The 14317-nt window shown below is 37.0% G+C and overlaps 2 protein-coding genes across 3 annotated transcripts; both read left to right on the forward strand.

Moving 5' to 3' along the window:
- The first annotated feature begins 980 nt into the window (after positions 1-980).
- Positions 981-1894, forward strand: LOC136281505 (thrombospondin-type laminin G domain and EAR repeat-containing protein-like). The gene is made up of 2 exons (XM_066167931.1): positions 981-1323; positions 1599-1894. Exons 1-2 carry the CDS (start codon positions 981-983, stop codon positions 1892-1894), a joined length of 639 nt encoding a protein of 212 aa, XP_066024028.1.
- Positions 1895-5479: 3585 nt separating this feature from the next.
- Positions 5480-11882, forward strand: LOC131774752 (thrombospondin-type laminin G domain and EAR repeat-containing protein-like). 2 transcript variants are annotated; one of them, XM_066166895.1, is made up of 10 exons: positions 5480-5516; positions 6723-6844; positions 7011-7071; positions 7243-7269; positions 7400-7426; positions 7996-8030; positions 8219-8272; positions 8905-8985; positions 9186-9228; positions 10621-11882. In XM_066166895.1, the coding sequence occupies exons 2-10, from the start codon at positions 6764-6766 to the stop codon at positions 11694-11696; spliced, it is 1485 nt and encodes a 494-aa protein (XP_066022992.1). In that variant the 5' UTR covers positions 5480-5516; positions 6723-6763; the 3' UTR covers positions 11697-11882. The 2 variants fall into 2 exon arrangements, with proteins under 2 accessions (XP_066022992.1, XP_066022985.1); XM_066166888.1 differs by lacking the exon at positions 5480-5516 and having other exon boundaries at positions 6704-6844.
- The last annotated feature ends 2435 nt before the right edge of the window (positions 11883-14317 follow it).

Raw genomic sequence — 14317 nt, forward strand, 5'->3', positions numbered from 1 at the left:
CACTACAACAATAGCAACAAAATCAAAGACGGCAACATCGAGCCGTATACATCAGACACGAGCTATTTTTTCATTCGTAAGACACTAGTTTTGTTTAATCAATTTTTTTATATTGCCTCTGCTTAAATTTAAGCTTTCAGGGAATTCTCGAAAAAAAAAAATTGCCGAAAAACGCCCTCCAAAACGTAAGAACAATCAAATGAAAGCTGAAATCGCGGACAAGAAACAGAATTGCCATAAGTCTCGACTGGACATATACTTTGCGAGTGGTTTTCGTTCCAATGTAAGTAAGATTTTCAACAAACTTTTGATGCTCCAGTTTTATATAGTTTAACGGCACAACAGAAGATAGATTTTTGACAAATTAGACGCCCGTTGTGTGTCAGTTATGTTAAGATTGGCCATTCCCTCCATTCGCAGAAATGAACTTATTAAGTTCTTAAGCGAAGAAAAAAACAAAAAAACAAAACAAAAAAGAGAAACCTGTTGAATCAAGTTGTTCCCTTCTCTATATAACTTGCATATTTGTATATGCTGATTGCAATACGGTGACTGAGAATTAGGGTCACCGGGCTTGTTTTCGAGTTACAGTAAAATAAAGTGAGAGAGGACGTTGTTTCAGAGGATGGAGTGTTGCTTTGGTAACATTAGTTTTTATAGAAAGAATTGTTGAATAACAGTTTCGCATGTCGTATGGAAATTTCGAAAAGAGGAAACTGTTAAAGCTTCGGTACGTTAAAATACAACGATTAAAAATAACTAAACTCTTTTGAACCACCTTTAAAAGGCGAGTAACCAGAAACAGCGGATGAGAGGTAAACTCTGTTAACCATTTTTTTTGTTTTTATCCAAAATTGCTCCACTGGTTTCCACTTCTTCGAGAAAGTTCAAGACTTGCCAACCAGGGGAGCTGCAGCTGTTCAACATTTCACCATCATGGAGATATTTACAAATACAAGACAAGCTCCGTGGTTTACAAGATGGATGAACCGACTGAAAAGTTCACATTGTACCAGACCTTGCGAACAAGAGGTACATGTGGCGTTGAGTACTTTTCTATCGCTGTGGCTCATCATTGGGATGGTACGCACCAACTTGACTCTGTAGTCTTCCAGTGGAATGGACAGCGGTTTGTGGTATTTCAGAAATTACCAACAAAAGGAGCTGCACACTTCAAGTTCTTCACATTAAATAACGAAAAATATCTCACAGTGGCAAACTATCATGATGGAAGTACCTACTCAACAAAATCAGTCATCTACAAATGGAATGGCGTCAAGTTCAACAAGTTCCAGGAGATAGCAACTGAAGGTGCCATGGGATGTACGGCATTTGAAATAAACAATGTCACTTACATCGCTTTCACCAACCATTACAACTCTTAACAGAAGTATTCTGTTCAGTCCACTGTCTTCAAATGGTCAGGAGGACACTTTGTCAAACTACAGTCTCTTCAAACTTACGGGACATTTGACGTCAAGTCTGTTAATATCAATCGTCACACATTCCTCTCTTTTGCCTGCTACTACTCTGGAAGCTCCTACAACACTGACTCGTTTATTTATTAATGGGATGTTACCAAGTTCGTTCTTTTCCAGTCTATTGCTACTCGTGGAGCCCTCGCTTGCCATCCTTTCGAGATCAGCTGTCATACCTTCTTAGCTATGGCCAATTATTACGACAGCAGCCAGGAGCCAGGAGCCAAGGAGCCAGCCAAGGAGCAAAGTTCATGGAGTACCAAGAGATTTCCACTCATGGAGCTTATGATATGACATCATTTGAGTACAAAGGTCACACTTACCTGGCCGTGGCAAACCACTATAATCAGAAGTTCAACATAAACAGCATTTCGCAAAGCGGATGTAGAAATAGGGACACAAGACGAAAAGCGTAATGACCAAGAGTCTTAGCTGCTTTATGCATTGGTATAGCGATAGTATTTGCTCAAAAATCGAAGAAAAAGGTTCAGATTTAGGGATAGTCAAAATTGACATCTTTGATAAATGAGTGCATGTTTATCAGCCCTTTTAAGAGTGAAATCAACCATTAAACTGTGCATTGAACATGTACTAAAGTCTGGTTTCTTTCTAATTACCTTTCACTTTTATTGATAAAAAGTTGATCCCAAGAACAGTACCATCAGATACGTTCAATATTCTAAAATGGACTAAAGTACCCTCAGCTCATTTGTTCTGTGTGTGTTTTGTCACAGAAATCAGTTCAGTTCAGACAGTTCATAACATTCTTTGCTCTCAACGCTCTGTTGACTTTGACAAGAGCATAAATGTAATATTACAATTGTTATGTAATTTATGATCTTCTCGTCAACAAGGGTTACAGCTTACATCATTTGCCAGAAACATTCTTTCTTTTTGTTTTTAACAGCCTTAGAAGTGAGCTTGGTGACACAACTTTTTAGATTGAGCAAAGTGAGGAAGAAGGCGAAGTCCAGAGTAAGGAATGAGGGAGTTTTGGGAAATTTTTCAAAACAGTTTACCTTTTCGAAAGCAGATGTTAAAAAAGAAAATCAAATTAAAACAAGAGTGTTTGCTTGTTTTTGAAGCTATGTGAGTTTACAAAATGGAGGTTTTATATAAGAAAAAAGTTCAACTGACTAAAGATGAACTGATGAATACCTCAAGGAGCACGCACAGATTTCTTTAATTTCAGAATTAAACTCATTGATGGCTCTGAGCTTTCGACATGATCGAACTTTTTTGCCTGTTTCCTCAATACAATGTAAACGTGCCCAATTATTTTCGGCTCAACAAAACGTGATCATTTTCAGGACACTAGGTTACCATAACAACATCACAGCCTTGAAATAGCCACAAAACATCCGCTTTATCAGTTTAAAGGTTGGAAAATTTGTGCGAAAAAGTATCCCATTCTCTTTTAAGGAGTCACCCGCACACTAAAACAAACCCATGAATCTCTAATCAAAATAATTCGGAGATTCTATCGTCTGATTTTCTAAACTTCCTGTTGCTACTAATTCATTCATCTATCGCTATGGAAAGAGTGTTCAACAATATATTATATTATCTCTGTGGCTCAGTGGTAGAGCATCGGGGCGCGGAATCCGAAGGTCTGAGGTTCGATTCCTCATGGGGGACTCAGAAGTTGAAAAGACGAAAAAACATCGTTCCTTAATATATTATGTGATGTTAACAGTTGGTATAAATGATCAGTTTTGAGATGAAGTACTAGAAATTGAAATTCCTAAAAGGACAACAGGACTAGATGTGTACCGAGCATATAGAGAGACCTTGCTACCCCCTCCCCGCCTTTCACTCCCCCTAAGCATGTGGAAGGAGAGCACAGTAGGAATAATTATTATTAAGTAGCCTCGTACCCTTAGCTGGAAAGCTTAACCCGACTATAGTAACCAGTCGTCATAAGTAAATTACGAAAACAAAGCCCTCTATAGTGAACCAAAAAAACGAATTTAAATGTTAGAGATGTGATGTATATTATGCAGACGATACAACCTATTAACTGTTCATGGGCAACGGGGAGCATAAATACTCTACATCTGAAGAAACAACAGAAACAGGCTATCTTTCGTAGCCGATGGCTTTTCTTGTGTGCTAAAGCGACGAGGCTTCTAATAAAACAATATGGCTCTAAATGTTTTATGCTTCCTTATACATTTAAAAGGCATTGTTATGTTCTCAAGCTGCCCTGCTCTCGAGCTGAAGCAGCAAAACTCCTGTAATAGAACAATAATTTTATGTTTTGAATGCTCTTTTTTTCCATTGTAATTCATGTTTTATATTTTCCAAATTGTTTCTCCAAGTTATTCCTCCAGGAAACGAATAGATCGAGTGTGCGTCATCGATGATGATATAAAAATCATTATAAATTCATAGTCAAAAGTATTTGTAATTGTGGAAAGTTCATTTCTTCTTTACTCAGTGGTTAGAAATCTCCATTCACTTTTTATTTTTCCGTTGAAATTCAGTTTTCCGTTTTAAAAGCCTCATTCACTTATTTAGACACTTATATATGTCTTTTAAACAGACATTTTAAAACAAAAATGGTTGATTTATTGATTTAGAAACTTACATATAACAGACATTCATGCCTCTTCTTCATCTCGCTCGCATCAAAAAGACACAACTCATAAATTTTACTTCTAATTGTGAACAAATTGTCAACTCAGCTGTTTTCAGTCTCCTGATTACCCGCCGCTGGTCTATCTAGGATATGAAGTAAACCAAGCAATGTTTACTTGTGTTATTTTAAGTATCCATCAGAGATACACACAAAATAGAATAGTTTGTCACGCAAATTGGTTCTCCGCCAACAAAGTCGCCGTGATTGCGTAACCTTCCTTTGTCTAAAAAATGTGAAGCGACGGTCAAATTTTTCAGGAAGAAACACTGAGCTCTCACTCACCAAAAAAAGGCCTGTTCTTGAGGATATAGTGAAATCAAATAGAATATATTTTCTGTGACGAAATTAGAAAAAAGTATTTTCTGCAAAAACCAAATTTGCATGTTGATTTCATGTGTTTGATCACAACGCATTAGCCTGATCACAGACTAGTTTACTCTCAAAATAGACTACCACACTTAAGATCAGAGAAGTGCATCTCTTAAAATGATAACAAAAAGGTTTCTTGACTGTAGATATTTGGAAAACTTATTTAAAAATTGCCACAGTGTTGAAGCGGTTGATGGGTAAAAAGTATCGGGCAGTTAACAAGAGAATGGTTATTCGAGAAAAGTGGGCAATTATTTGAAAATTTTGCAATATGTCCCCACTTTCGTTAGAACCTAGCGAAAAGATCGATTCTGTCATGATCCTGAAGAACAGTTTTATTAAACCGAGTGAATGAACAATTGGTAAACAATAAGCAATTTTTTATGATGGTCATCTGGACACGTCAGCATAGCGCGACACGGGGACAAGGTGTTTATTTCTACATATCACTTTCATGAATAAGTACGCCTATCGATTGCGAAACCAAATTCTTAGAATTTTAATCGAACTCTCGAAAAATTAAACAAATTGACATCGTGTTTTAAGGTCCTTCCTCTTTGGTTCGTCCACTAATGTGAAACTTAACCGATTACATGAAATGCCGATCGCCAGTCTAAGAATTTCTAAACATAAGAAATTGAAGATATAGCTTTATCGAGAGTCAGAGTAAAAAAAAAAAGGCTATCATGGAAGTGAATTTGACCTCAATATCATTTTCTGTACAACTTAAGTAAATCATGGAACTACACTGTATTTGCCACAGAACGCGGTTGTTTTCGTTATTCTCTAAATATTATATATTCAGCGTTTTCATTACATGTTGAATGTAGAGCATGGTTCTTGAGGTGAAGCAAAGGCTGTTTTAGTGAACCGAGTAAACGGACAGTTAACAAACAATAAGCAATTTCTATTTCTGATCATCTGGACACGTCAGCATAGCGCTACACGGGATAAACACAACGGGGTACGTAATAGAACAATCTGTGTGAGCCGTTTGCTCAACTTGATCAAATTTCCAACGGACCAAGGTAATTACTTTCACTTGTCAACTTTATTAAGAAGTAACCCTTTCAGCGATAAGTCATAATTTTTCCTTAGTGACCCCCTACTCTTTAATGTTGTTCTTAGAGTTATGTCTTCTGCCTCGTAAAAAAAGAAGAATATTATATTTTCAAAATAATTGCTATTTTCATCACACCTGGTTACTCTGGTAAGCAGGGTCATTTTATCTTGGCAAAGCTATCTCGTAAATCCCCTCCCTTTAGTATTTTTATTCGCAGGATAAACATATTTTAAACCAGGATAATACGCATATAGCATTCAATATCAACAAGGTTACTTCATATTGAGTTACACGTCATCTTTTTCATAAACCAGGCTAAGGAGCCAAGAAATAAAGAAAAGCCTTTAAAAAAAGGCTTGGCCCATAGATACTGCTTGATTCTAGAACCGAAAGATTCAAGGGATGCACTATTAGGAAAAATTATCTTATTCAAAGGAAACTTTGGAATTATGCCACTGATAATATTTTGCTAGTTAAAATGATAATTGGGTGAACTAAGTCTCGTCAGTCGCTTTTGTGATTGCGGTACATTGTTCTGATCTACGGTTGCAGTCAACCGATTTTTTTCCTTTCAAACTCGCTTACGGTGAATGGCGTCGTTACAATCCTATTAAGCTCCACGAGAATAGTTTTATCAAAAAGTTGCACACTTATATCCTAAATCCACGGCAATTAACTATCTTAAGTTTATTTCATTTTTATTCAACCGTATTTTATATTGAATGAATTTGCGTGTTTCCTACTTAGTAAAAGCAAACGAGAATTTTCTTTCAACTCACAGTATTCATATCAACCATCATATATTTGAAAAATTTCTCAAAATTATGTCAAACGAGCTGAGTTCTTGCTATGGACACCTTTCCTTTCACAGATCAAAACCTTTTTTTTTTACTACAGTAATTAGTGAGAACTTACATAAAGATCAAACAACTAATCTTCGCTGATAAGGGCCTAAATTCTCCATACCAGATCACTGTACAAGATAACGATGTTTTAAGGAGATATAAGAAGTTCATCGTAGTCGGTCAGTTAGCATATCATAATCCATAAACTACAAATTCTCATTGTGCATTGTAAACACTATTCATAACACAAGCCCTTGAACATCCTGAATTCTCCTGTTGTGGGACAAAATAAACAGAGTTGGAAAGTGTTCCTTCTATGCTGACAGATTCGTCTACCATTTCATATCGGAGGGCGCTGAGAGTGAAAATGTTTCGCTTATTCTTTGTGTTGGCTCTTGCCTTTTTGTTGAGTTCCTTCGCAAAATCACAGAACAAATCTGCAAATCAGGTAACCAAATTGGTAACTAGGCTTGAAGTAATTATATTCGAATCGGAATTCGAGTGAAAGTGAGAAGGTTTGTGTTTTGTTCGTGCTTGTGATTTCCCAAACAACCCCTTGATTTCATAATTTATGTGTACACTGCGGCTCGTTTTTACTTTCAAACCTTCAACAGAGTCATGGAACAGCGACAAAATCAAACTGCTGCGTTTCACAAGTTGGATACTGTAAAGATGGTGGGTAAAACTTCAAACAAAAATCCCACCTTGTTCAGCACATTTATAATTACCTTAGAATAATAATAATAACAATACTTGTAACACGCATTTACTTATTTACATATGGGCGAGAAAGAAAGAAATCTGAGTTTCTTCATTGATGTTTGGTTTCTGTTAATTTCTGGACAGGAAAAGACGGAAAAGATGGACAAAACGGTGAGTGTGCAAAAGTTACTTTATGGTTCATTCATCAAGTTATTGACTTAAAAACGAACAACTTTTCATCATAAAAATAAACTGTTTACTTACCTTTCTAACACAAGAAAATTGATTTCTTTCTATGCAGGAAAAGATGGACGCGATGGAATAAACGGTGATGTAGTTATTTATTCAAAGTAAATTTTTGATTTAGATGGAAAATTTTTTAACGTGAATTCCTTCATAAACACAAGTGGTAGGGACGGCTTATTATGGATTTGCTGTGGAGGGGGGGGGAGGGTTGGTGGAGGACTTTAGGAAGATCACATGTTTTTAAGGGGGTACTGATGGGGGATCAGTCGTCGACAACAGAATATCAAGGGGGGAATATAGCAAAATGACTGTCAATTAGCTGCCAAGGGGGGGTAGGGGTGGGGAATCACAAGAATATTACAGAGCCTTTGGGGAGGACCAGGTAAATTTTTGCGAGACACTACCAAAATCCTCGGGCTGACCCGCTGATTGGTCCTTTATGGGAATTTGGGGAGAGAGAAAAACGAAAACCTAGTAATATGATGATTACTTGTGTCAAGTTAACATTACAACGAGTTTGGATGACTGAAAATTACTATGAATAATACATTTTTTGGGAAACGAAGGTGTACCGTGACTTTGTACTTTTGTTGCTGTTTTCGTTTATCTGTGTTTCACAATTTGTACTGATCGCCAACATTTTCAACATAGGACGAGATGGACGCGATGGGACAGTTAGAGCAAAGGTTATGTATTTTTAAAACGATAATGTAACCGTCGTTAAAAAAATGACATTGAAACGGACTTGAGAATACAAATGCATTGAACTGTATATGACGTATCTCTTCTTGTTAGTGGTGAACTTATGAGTACATCAATCAAAACTGTTGTCATGGTTACCGATAGATTACTTCCATTCCTTTTACTCATCCAGGGAGAGAAAGGTGAACCAGGCATGCATGGTGTGAATGGAAATGCTGGCATCAAGGTTGGTAAAAAATTAAGTGGTTTTCTGGCTAATTTTTCTTTGGTTTTGATCTGATTGACACTTTAACTGTTACCAATTATTTGGTTGGAATATTTAAATCGTGATTACTGCAGGTATCCCAGCCTAGAAAGATGCAGTTATAGAATTAGGTTTTGGCAAAGGAGAACATTTCATTATTCCGAACTGTAAGAGTTCTCTTGCTTTTTATTTTACCCTATTGGAGAATTATCTGACTGTCAATGAATACAATGAGGTATGTTGCGCTCATACGTTAAATTTTGATTTCTTCAGGGGGATGGGGGTGAGCCAGGAATAAAGGGAAAGAATGGTAATTGTAGTTCCGAAGTTAGTTCTATGAATCATTCGGTTCAACTAAAAACTGACAGACAAATGTGATAATAGTAGGACTAGGAACCCCTGGTAGGACTTTGTAGGGATTGGTCATTATTAAGTTGGGGGGGGGGGGGGATCTTCTAAAGAAAGTTTCATGAGGTTTGTATGAAAAATTCTTTCGTCGAACACAGCTTAAAGATAAACTTGAAAACCAGTAACTTCTCAAAGTTATTTCATGATGGATAGCGAAAAAGTTCGTGCTATACAACCTTTTTTTATAAGTTTGCTTTTTCATCGAGGGCGAGAAAGGATCTGTTGGACAGAAAGGATCACTAGGACTAAAAGGACAGAAAGGAATGCCGGGAACATGTGATGACCTGGTACGGAAAGATATAATGGATAGAAATCATCACTTAAAAGTGCAACAGTCCTTGTGTACTTCTAAAGCAATGAAATATTACAACAAGTAATTTGCTACTTATTTATTATTATTATTTTTTGGCAGTTATTGTGTGAAGTACTTTGACATGCACAAGCACGAAACGATAATGATAACGAGATTTCTAATGATTCTTTGCAGACCTCCTCGTCATCCTCCGGGAAAAGTGGGTGTTGTAAAGTCGGTAGGAGTCACTTTTTACTTGTTTTTGTGGCTTATGTCTCCTACAGGAGGCGAGGCTACTTATGTCGTCAAAATGAGTGAGTGAGTGAGTGAGTGATGGTTACAATAGAATTCCGATGTTAACTGTGCTACTCACTCTTTGTTCTGAAGTACTAAAGAAGACGAGAAACATCTTACGATAATTTCACGATGGCGCGTAAAATAACCAAAGTTTTTCCTATATCACATAAGGTGATCGGCGCAACATGAAAACCTACAGGAAAAATTTTTTCTTTAAACGGGGAGTATCTTACCGTTTGAATCAGCGAATTATGCCCAGTAGATCGGAATATACCTTTTTTTCAGTCCTTGCCGTCACGCTACAAAAGATGATAAGCACCTCAAAATAATTCACAGTAGCCTTACCAGCACGTTATTAAAAACAAGGCATTTCCTTGCAAAATATCTAGATAAGTTTTATCTGCACATCGTGGAAACTATCGAGAAAAATTTTATGATGAAAAAATTTCTCACCATTGAGAGGACTTAGATTTAATTTCTTTTATAAAATAGCACTACAACAATAGCAGCAAAATCAAAGACGGCAACATCGAGCCGTATACATCAGACACGAGCTACTTTTTTTATTCGTAGGACACTAGTTTTGTTTAATCAATTTTTTTTATATTGCCTCTGCTTAAATTAAAGCTTTCAGGGAATTCTTGTTATAATTAATAAAAAGTGCCAAAAACGCCTTCCAAAACGTAAGAATAATCAAATGAAAGCTGAAATCGCGGACAAGAAATAAAATTGCCATAAGTCTCGAGTGGACATATACTTTGTAAGTGGTTTTCGTTCCAATGTAAGATTTTCATCAAACTTCTGAGGGAAAATCTTTTTTGATGCTCCAGTTTTATGGAGTACAATAGAGGATAGATTTTTTGACAAATTAGAAGCCCGTTGTGTGTCAGTTATGTTAAGATTGACCATTCCCTCCATTCGCAGAAATGAACTTATTAAGTTCCTAAGTGAAGCAAAAAACAAAAGAACAAAACAAATAAAAAGAAACCAGTTGAGTCAAGTTGTTCCATTGTCCATATAACTTACATATTTTTATATGCTGATTGCAATACAGTGATTTTCGAGTTACAGGAAAATAAAGTGAAAAAAAGGACGTTGTTTGAGAGGATGGAGTGTTGCTTTGGTAACATTATATTTTATAGAAAGAATTGTTAAATAACAGTTTCGCATGTCGTTTGGAAATTTCGAAAAGAGCAAACTGTTAAAGCTTCGGTACGTTAAAATACGGTGATTAAAAATAACGAAACTCTTTTGAACCACCTTTAATAGGCTAATAACCAGAAACAAAGGATAAGAGGTAAACTCTGTCAACTCTGTTTTGTTTTTATCAAAGAATGTTCCACTGGTTTCCACTTCTTCGAGAAAGTTCAAGACTTGCCAACCAGGGGAGCTACAGCTGTTCAACATTTCACCATTAATGGAAGTCTGTTTCTCACCTTTGGGAACTATAAAGGAGATATTCACAAATACAAGACAAGTTCCATGGTTTATAAGATGGATGAACCGACTAAAAAATTCACATTGTACCAGACCCTGCAAACTGGAGGTGCATATGGCGTTGAGTACTTTTCTATCGCTGATAAACATTTCCTTGCTGTGGCTTGTCATTGGGATGGTACGTACCAACTTGACTCTGTAGTATTCCAATGGAATGGACAGCGGTTTGTGGTGTTTCAGAAATTACCAACAAAAGGAGCTGCACACTTCAAGTTCTTCACATTAAATAGTGAAAAATATCTCACAGTAGCAAACTATTTCGATGGAAGTACCCGCTCAATAAAATCAGTCATCTACAAATGGAATGGCGTCAAGTTCAACAAGTTCCAGGAGATAGCAACTGAAGGTGCCATGGGATGTACGGCATTTGAAATAAACAATGTCACTTACATCGCTTTCGCCAACTACTACAACTCTCAACAGAAGCATTCTGTTCAGTCCACTGTATTCAAATGGTCAGGAAGACACTTTGCCAAACTACAGTCTCTTCAAACTTATGGCGCATATGACGTGAAGTCCGTAAATATCAATGGTCACACATTCCTCGCTTTTGCCTGCCACTACTCTGGAAGTTCCCATAACGCTGACTCGTTTATTTTTAAATGGGATGGTACCAAGTTCGTTCTTTTCCAATCCATTCCTACTCGTGGAGCCGTTGCATTGTATCCATTCGCGATCAGCGGTCATACCTACTTAGGCATGGCCAATCACTACGACAGCAGCGTGAAACATAACACTCAGTCAGTTGTGTACCAGGCCTCTGGAGCACAGTTTATTAAGTATCAAGAGATTTCCACCCATGGAGCGTTTGATATGACATCCTTTGAGTACAAAGGTCACACCTATCTGGCAGTGGCAAATCACTACAATCAGAAATACAACATAAACAGCGCTTTGTACAAGTGGGTGTAGAAATAGGGGCACAAAACTAAAAGCGTAATGACCAAGGGTCTTAGCTGCTTATGCATTGGTGTAGTGATAGTATTTGCTCAATAATCGAAGAACAAGGTTTAGATTTAGGGATTTTTTGTGAAAATTGACTCTTTGATAAATGAGTGTTTATCAGCCTCTTTAAAGTGAAAGTAGCAATAAAGCTGTGCATTGAACAAGACACTAACGTCTGGTTTAATTCCAATTTTGCTTTTGAGTAAATGATATCCACTTTTATTGATTAAAGTTGATTCCCAGAAAAGTAATATCAGACACGTTCGATATTCTGAAATGGACTTAAATACCTTTAGGTCATCTGTTGTGTGTGTGTCGTCACGTAAGTAACACCTCCCTTCCCCCGCCCCCTAATGAATTATTTACAGAGACAAAGAGACCAGGGGTGATATTTCCATTTAATTCAGATTTTTTTGGATCCAAGAATGTTGAAAATGGCTAGAACTATAATTCTAAGTAAGAAAATACTTCGAAATTTAAAAGTTCAGGCAGCTCATAACATTCTTTGCTATCAACGCTCTGTTGACTTTGAAAAGAGTATAAATGTAATATAATAATTGTTGTATAGTTTATGATCTCCTCTTCAACAAGGGTTGCTGCTTACATCACTTGTCAGAAACATTCTTTCTTTTTGCTTTTAACAATCATAGAAATAAGCTCGAAGACACAACTTTTTAGATTAAGCAAAGTGAGGAAGGAGGCGAAGTCCAGAGTAAAGAGTTAGGGAGTTTTGTGAAAATTTTCAAAATAGCTTACCTTTTCGCAAGCAAATATTGAGAAAAGAATATAAAATCGAAAATTGTTTGCAAAGCTTGTTTTTGAAGCTATGTGAGTTTACAAAATCGAATTTTTATTTAATAAAAAAAGTGCAACTGACTACAGATGAACTGTTGAATACCTCAAGGAGCACGCACAGGTTTCTTTAATTTTCCATTCTTGATGGCTCTGAGCTTTCGACATGATCGAACTTTTCTTTCTGTTTCTTCAATACAGTGTAAAAATGCCCAATTATTTCCGCCTCAACAAATTGTGATCATTTTTATGACATTAGGTTACCATTATAACACCACAGCCTTGAAATAGCCACAAAACATCCGCTTTATCGCATTTAAGGCTTGAAATTTGTGCTAACAAGTTTACCATTCTCTTTAAGGGAGACGTCTGCACACAAACCCAGGAATCTCTAATCAAAATAAGTCGAAGTTACTATCATCTGATTTCTGAATTTCCTGTTCCTACTAAGTCATCCATCTTTTACAATAAAAAGAGTGCTTAACTATATATTATGGTATCATGGTACAAGACCGACCGAAGACTTTTACCAGGTTAACAAAGCCATGTGAACAATTTGCATTATAAAATAATTCAAATGGTACGCGCGCTCTGATTGGCCATAAAACCATTTTACATGAGCGTATGTAAACACGGTTTTCGTTCCTCTTTCATTAGTTATTTTATAAAAGAAATGTAAAATGGTTTCCGTGTTTACATAGCCTAATCGAAACACTTGGGAGGTTGGGAGAACACGAGATAAGTTTCCATTTTACATTTCTTCATTATTGATCACTAGTGAGATGAAGTACTAGAAATTGAAATATCTAAAGCGATGTAGAGTTTTTATTTACAACAGATTCCACACTTCTTAACAGTACCAGGACCAGGCAAGTACAGAGCATAAGGGAGCCCCTACTCCCCCCCTTCCCGCCTTTCACTCCCCTTAAGCATGTGGATTCAGAGCACTGTAGGAATCACCTTACCCCTCAAAGACTAGAAAATTGCCGACTTATTAAGAAAGGAGCCTCATACCCTCAGCTGGAAAGCTTAACCCGACTATGGTAACCAGTCGTCATAAGCAAATTACGAAAAAAAAGCCCTCTCTAGTGAACCAAAAAAATGAATTTAAATGTGAGAGATGTGATGCATATTATGCAGGCGATACAATCTATTTACTATGTAACGGGGAGCATAAATACTCTAAATGTGATGAAACAACAGAAGCAGGCCATCTCACATAGCTGGTGGCTTTTCTTGTGTGCTGATGCGACGAGGCTTGAGATAGTGGCTGGTTGTCTGTTCACAAGATGAAAAATTCCCTTTAAATTGTTTCCTCCACAGAATGCTTTCCTTGAAATTAGCGTAAGTTGACTATGGCTATAACGAGATGGAAATGAGGACGGTGGAAAAAAACCACACTAAAAGTTTTTTCGTCACCAAATATGTGTCGAGAGGGGCGTAAGAGTTTGCCTAAGAAAGATGAAGAGCAAGTCATGAAGTATTTTTTATCAAGCGTTGCGGTAAACAGGAAAAATGTTTGAGCCATCCTTTCCAAGGGCTTCGGCAATAGTATTAGTGTTTTTATGATCTAAGTTCTGGCGAGGAAGGAAGTGAATTCAAGGAAGGTTTCTGGTCGCCTCCCGGTTGATAAGTAATCGAATGATAGGGTACTTGACCGGCGGCGAGAAGGGACACAATTTAAGTCATTGATTGACACCGAAAAACTGGCGCGATTATCCCTCGAGGAATAAGGAAGCGCTTTACTAAAACTGAGCGATTTCTTGGGCATTGAATTTTTCTCCGCGCGGTTGCTA

The sequence above is a fragment of the Pocillopora verrucosa genome, chromosome 1 (genome assembly GCF_036669915.1).
Source record: "Pocillopora verrucosa isolate sample1 chromosome 1, ASM3666991v2, whole genome shotgun sequence".
Lineage (NCBI taxonomy): Eukaryota > Metazoa > Cnidaria > Anthozoa > Scleractinia > Pocilloporidae > Pocillopora > Pocillopora verrucosa.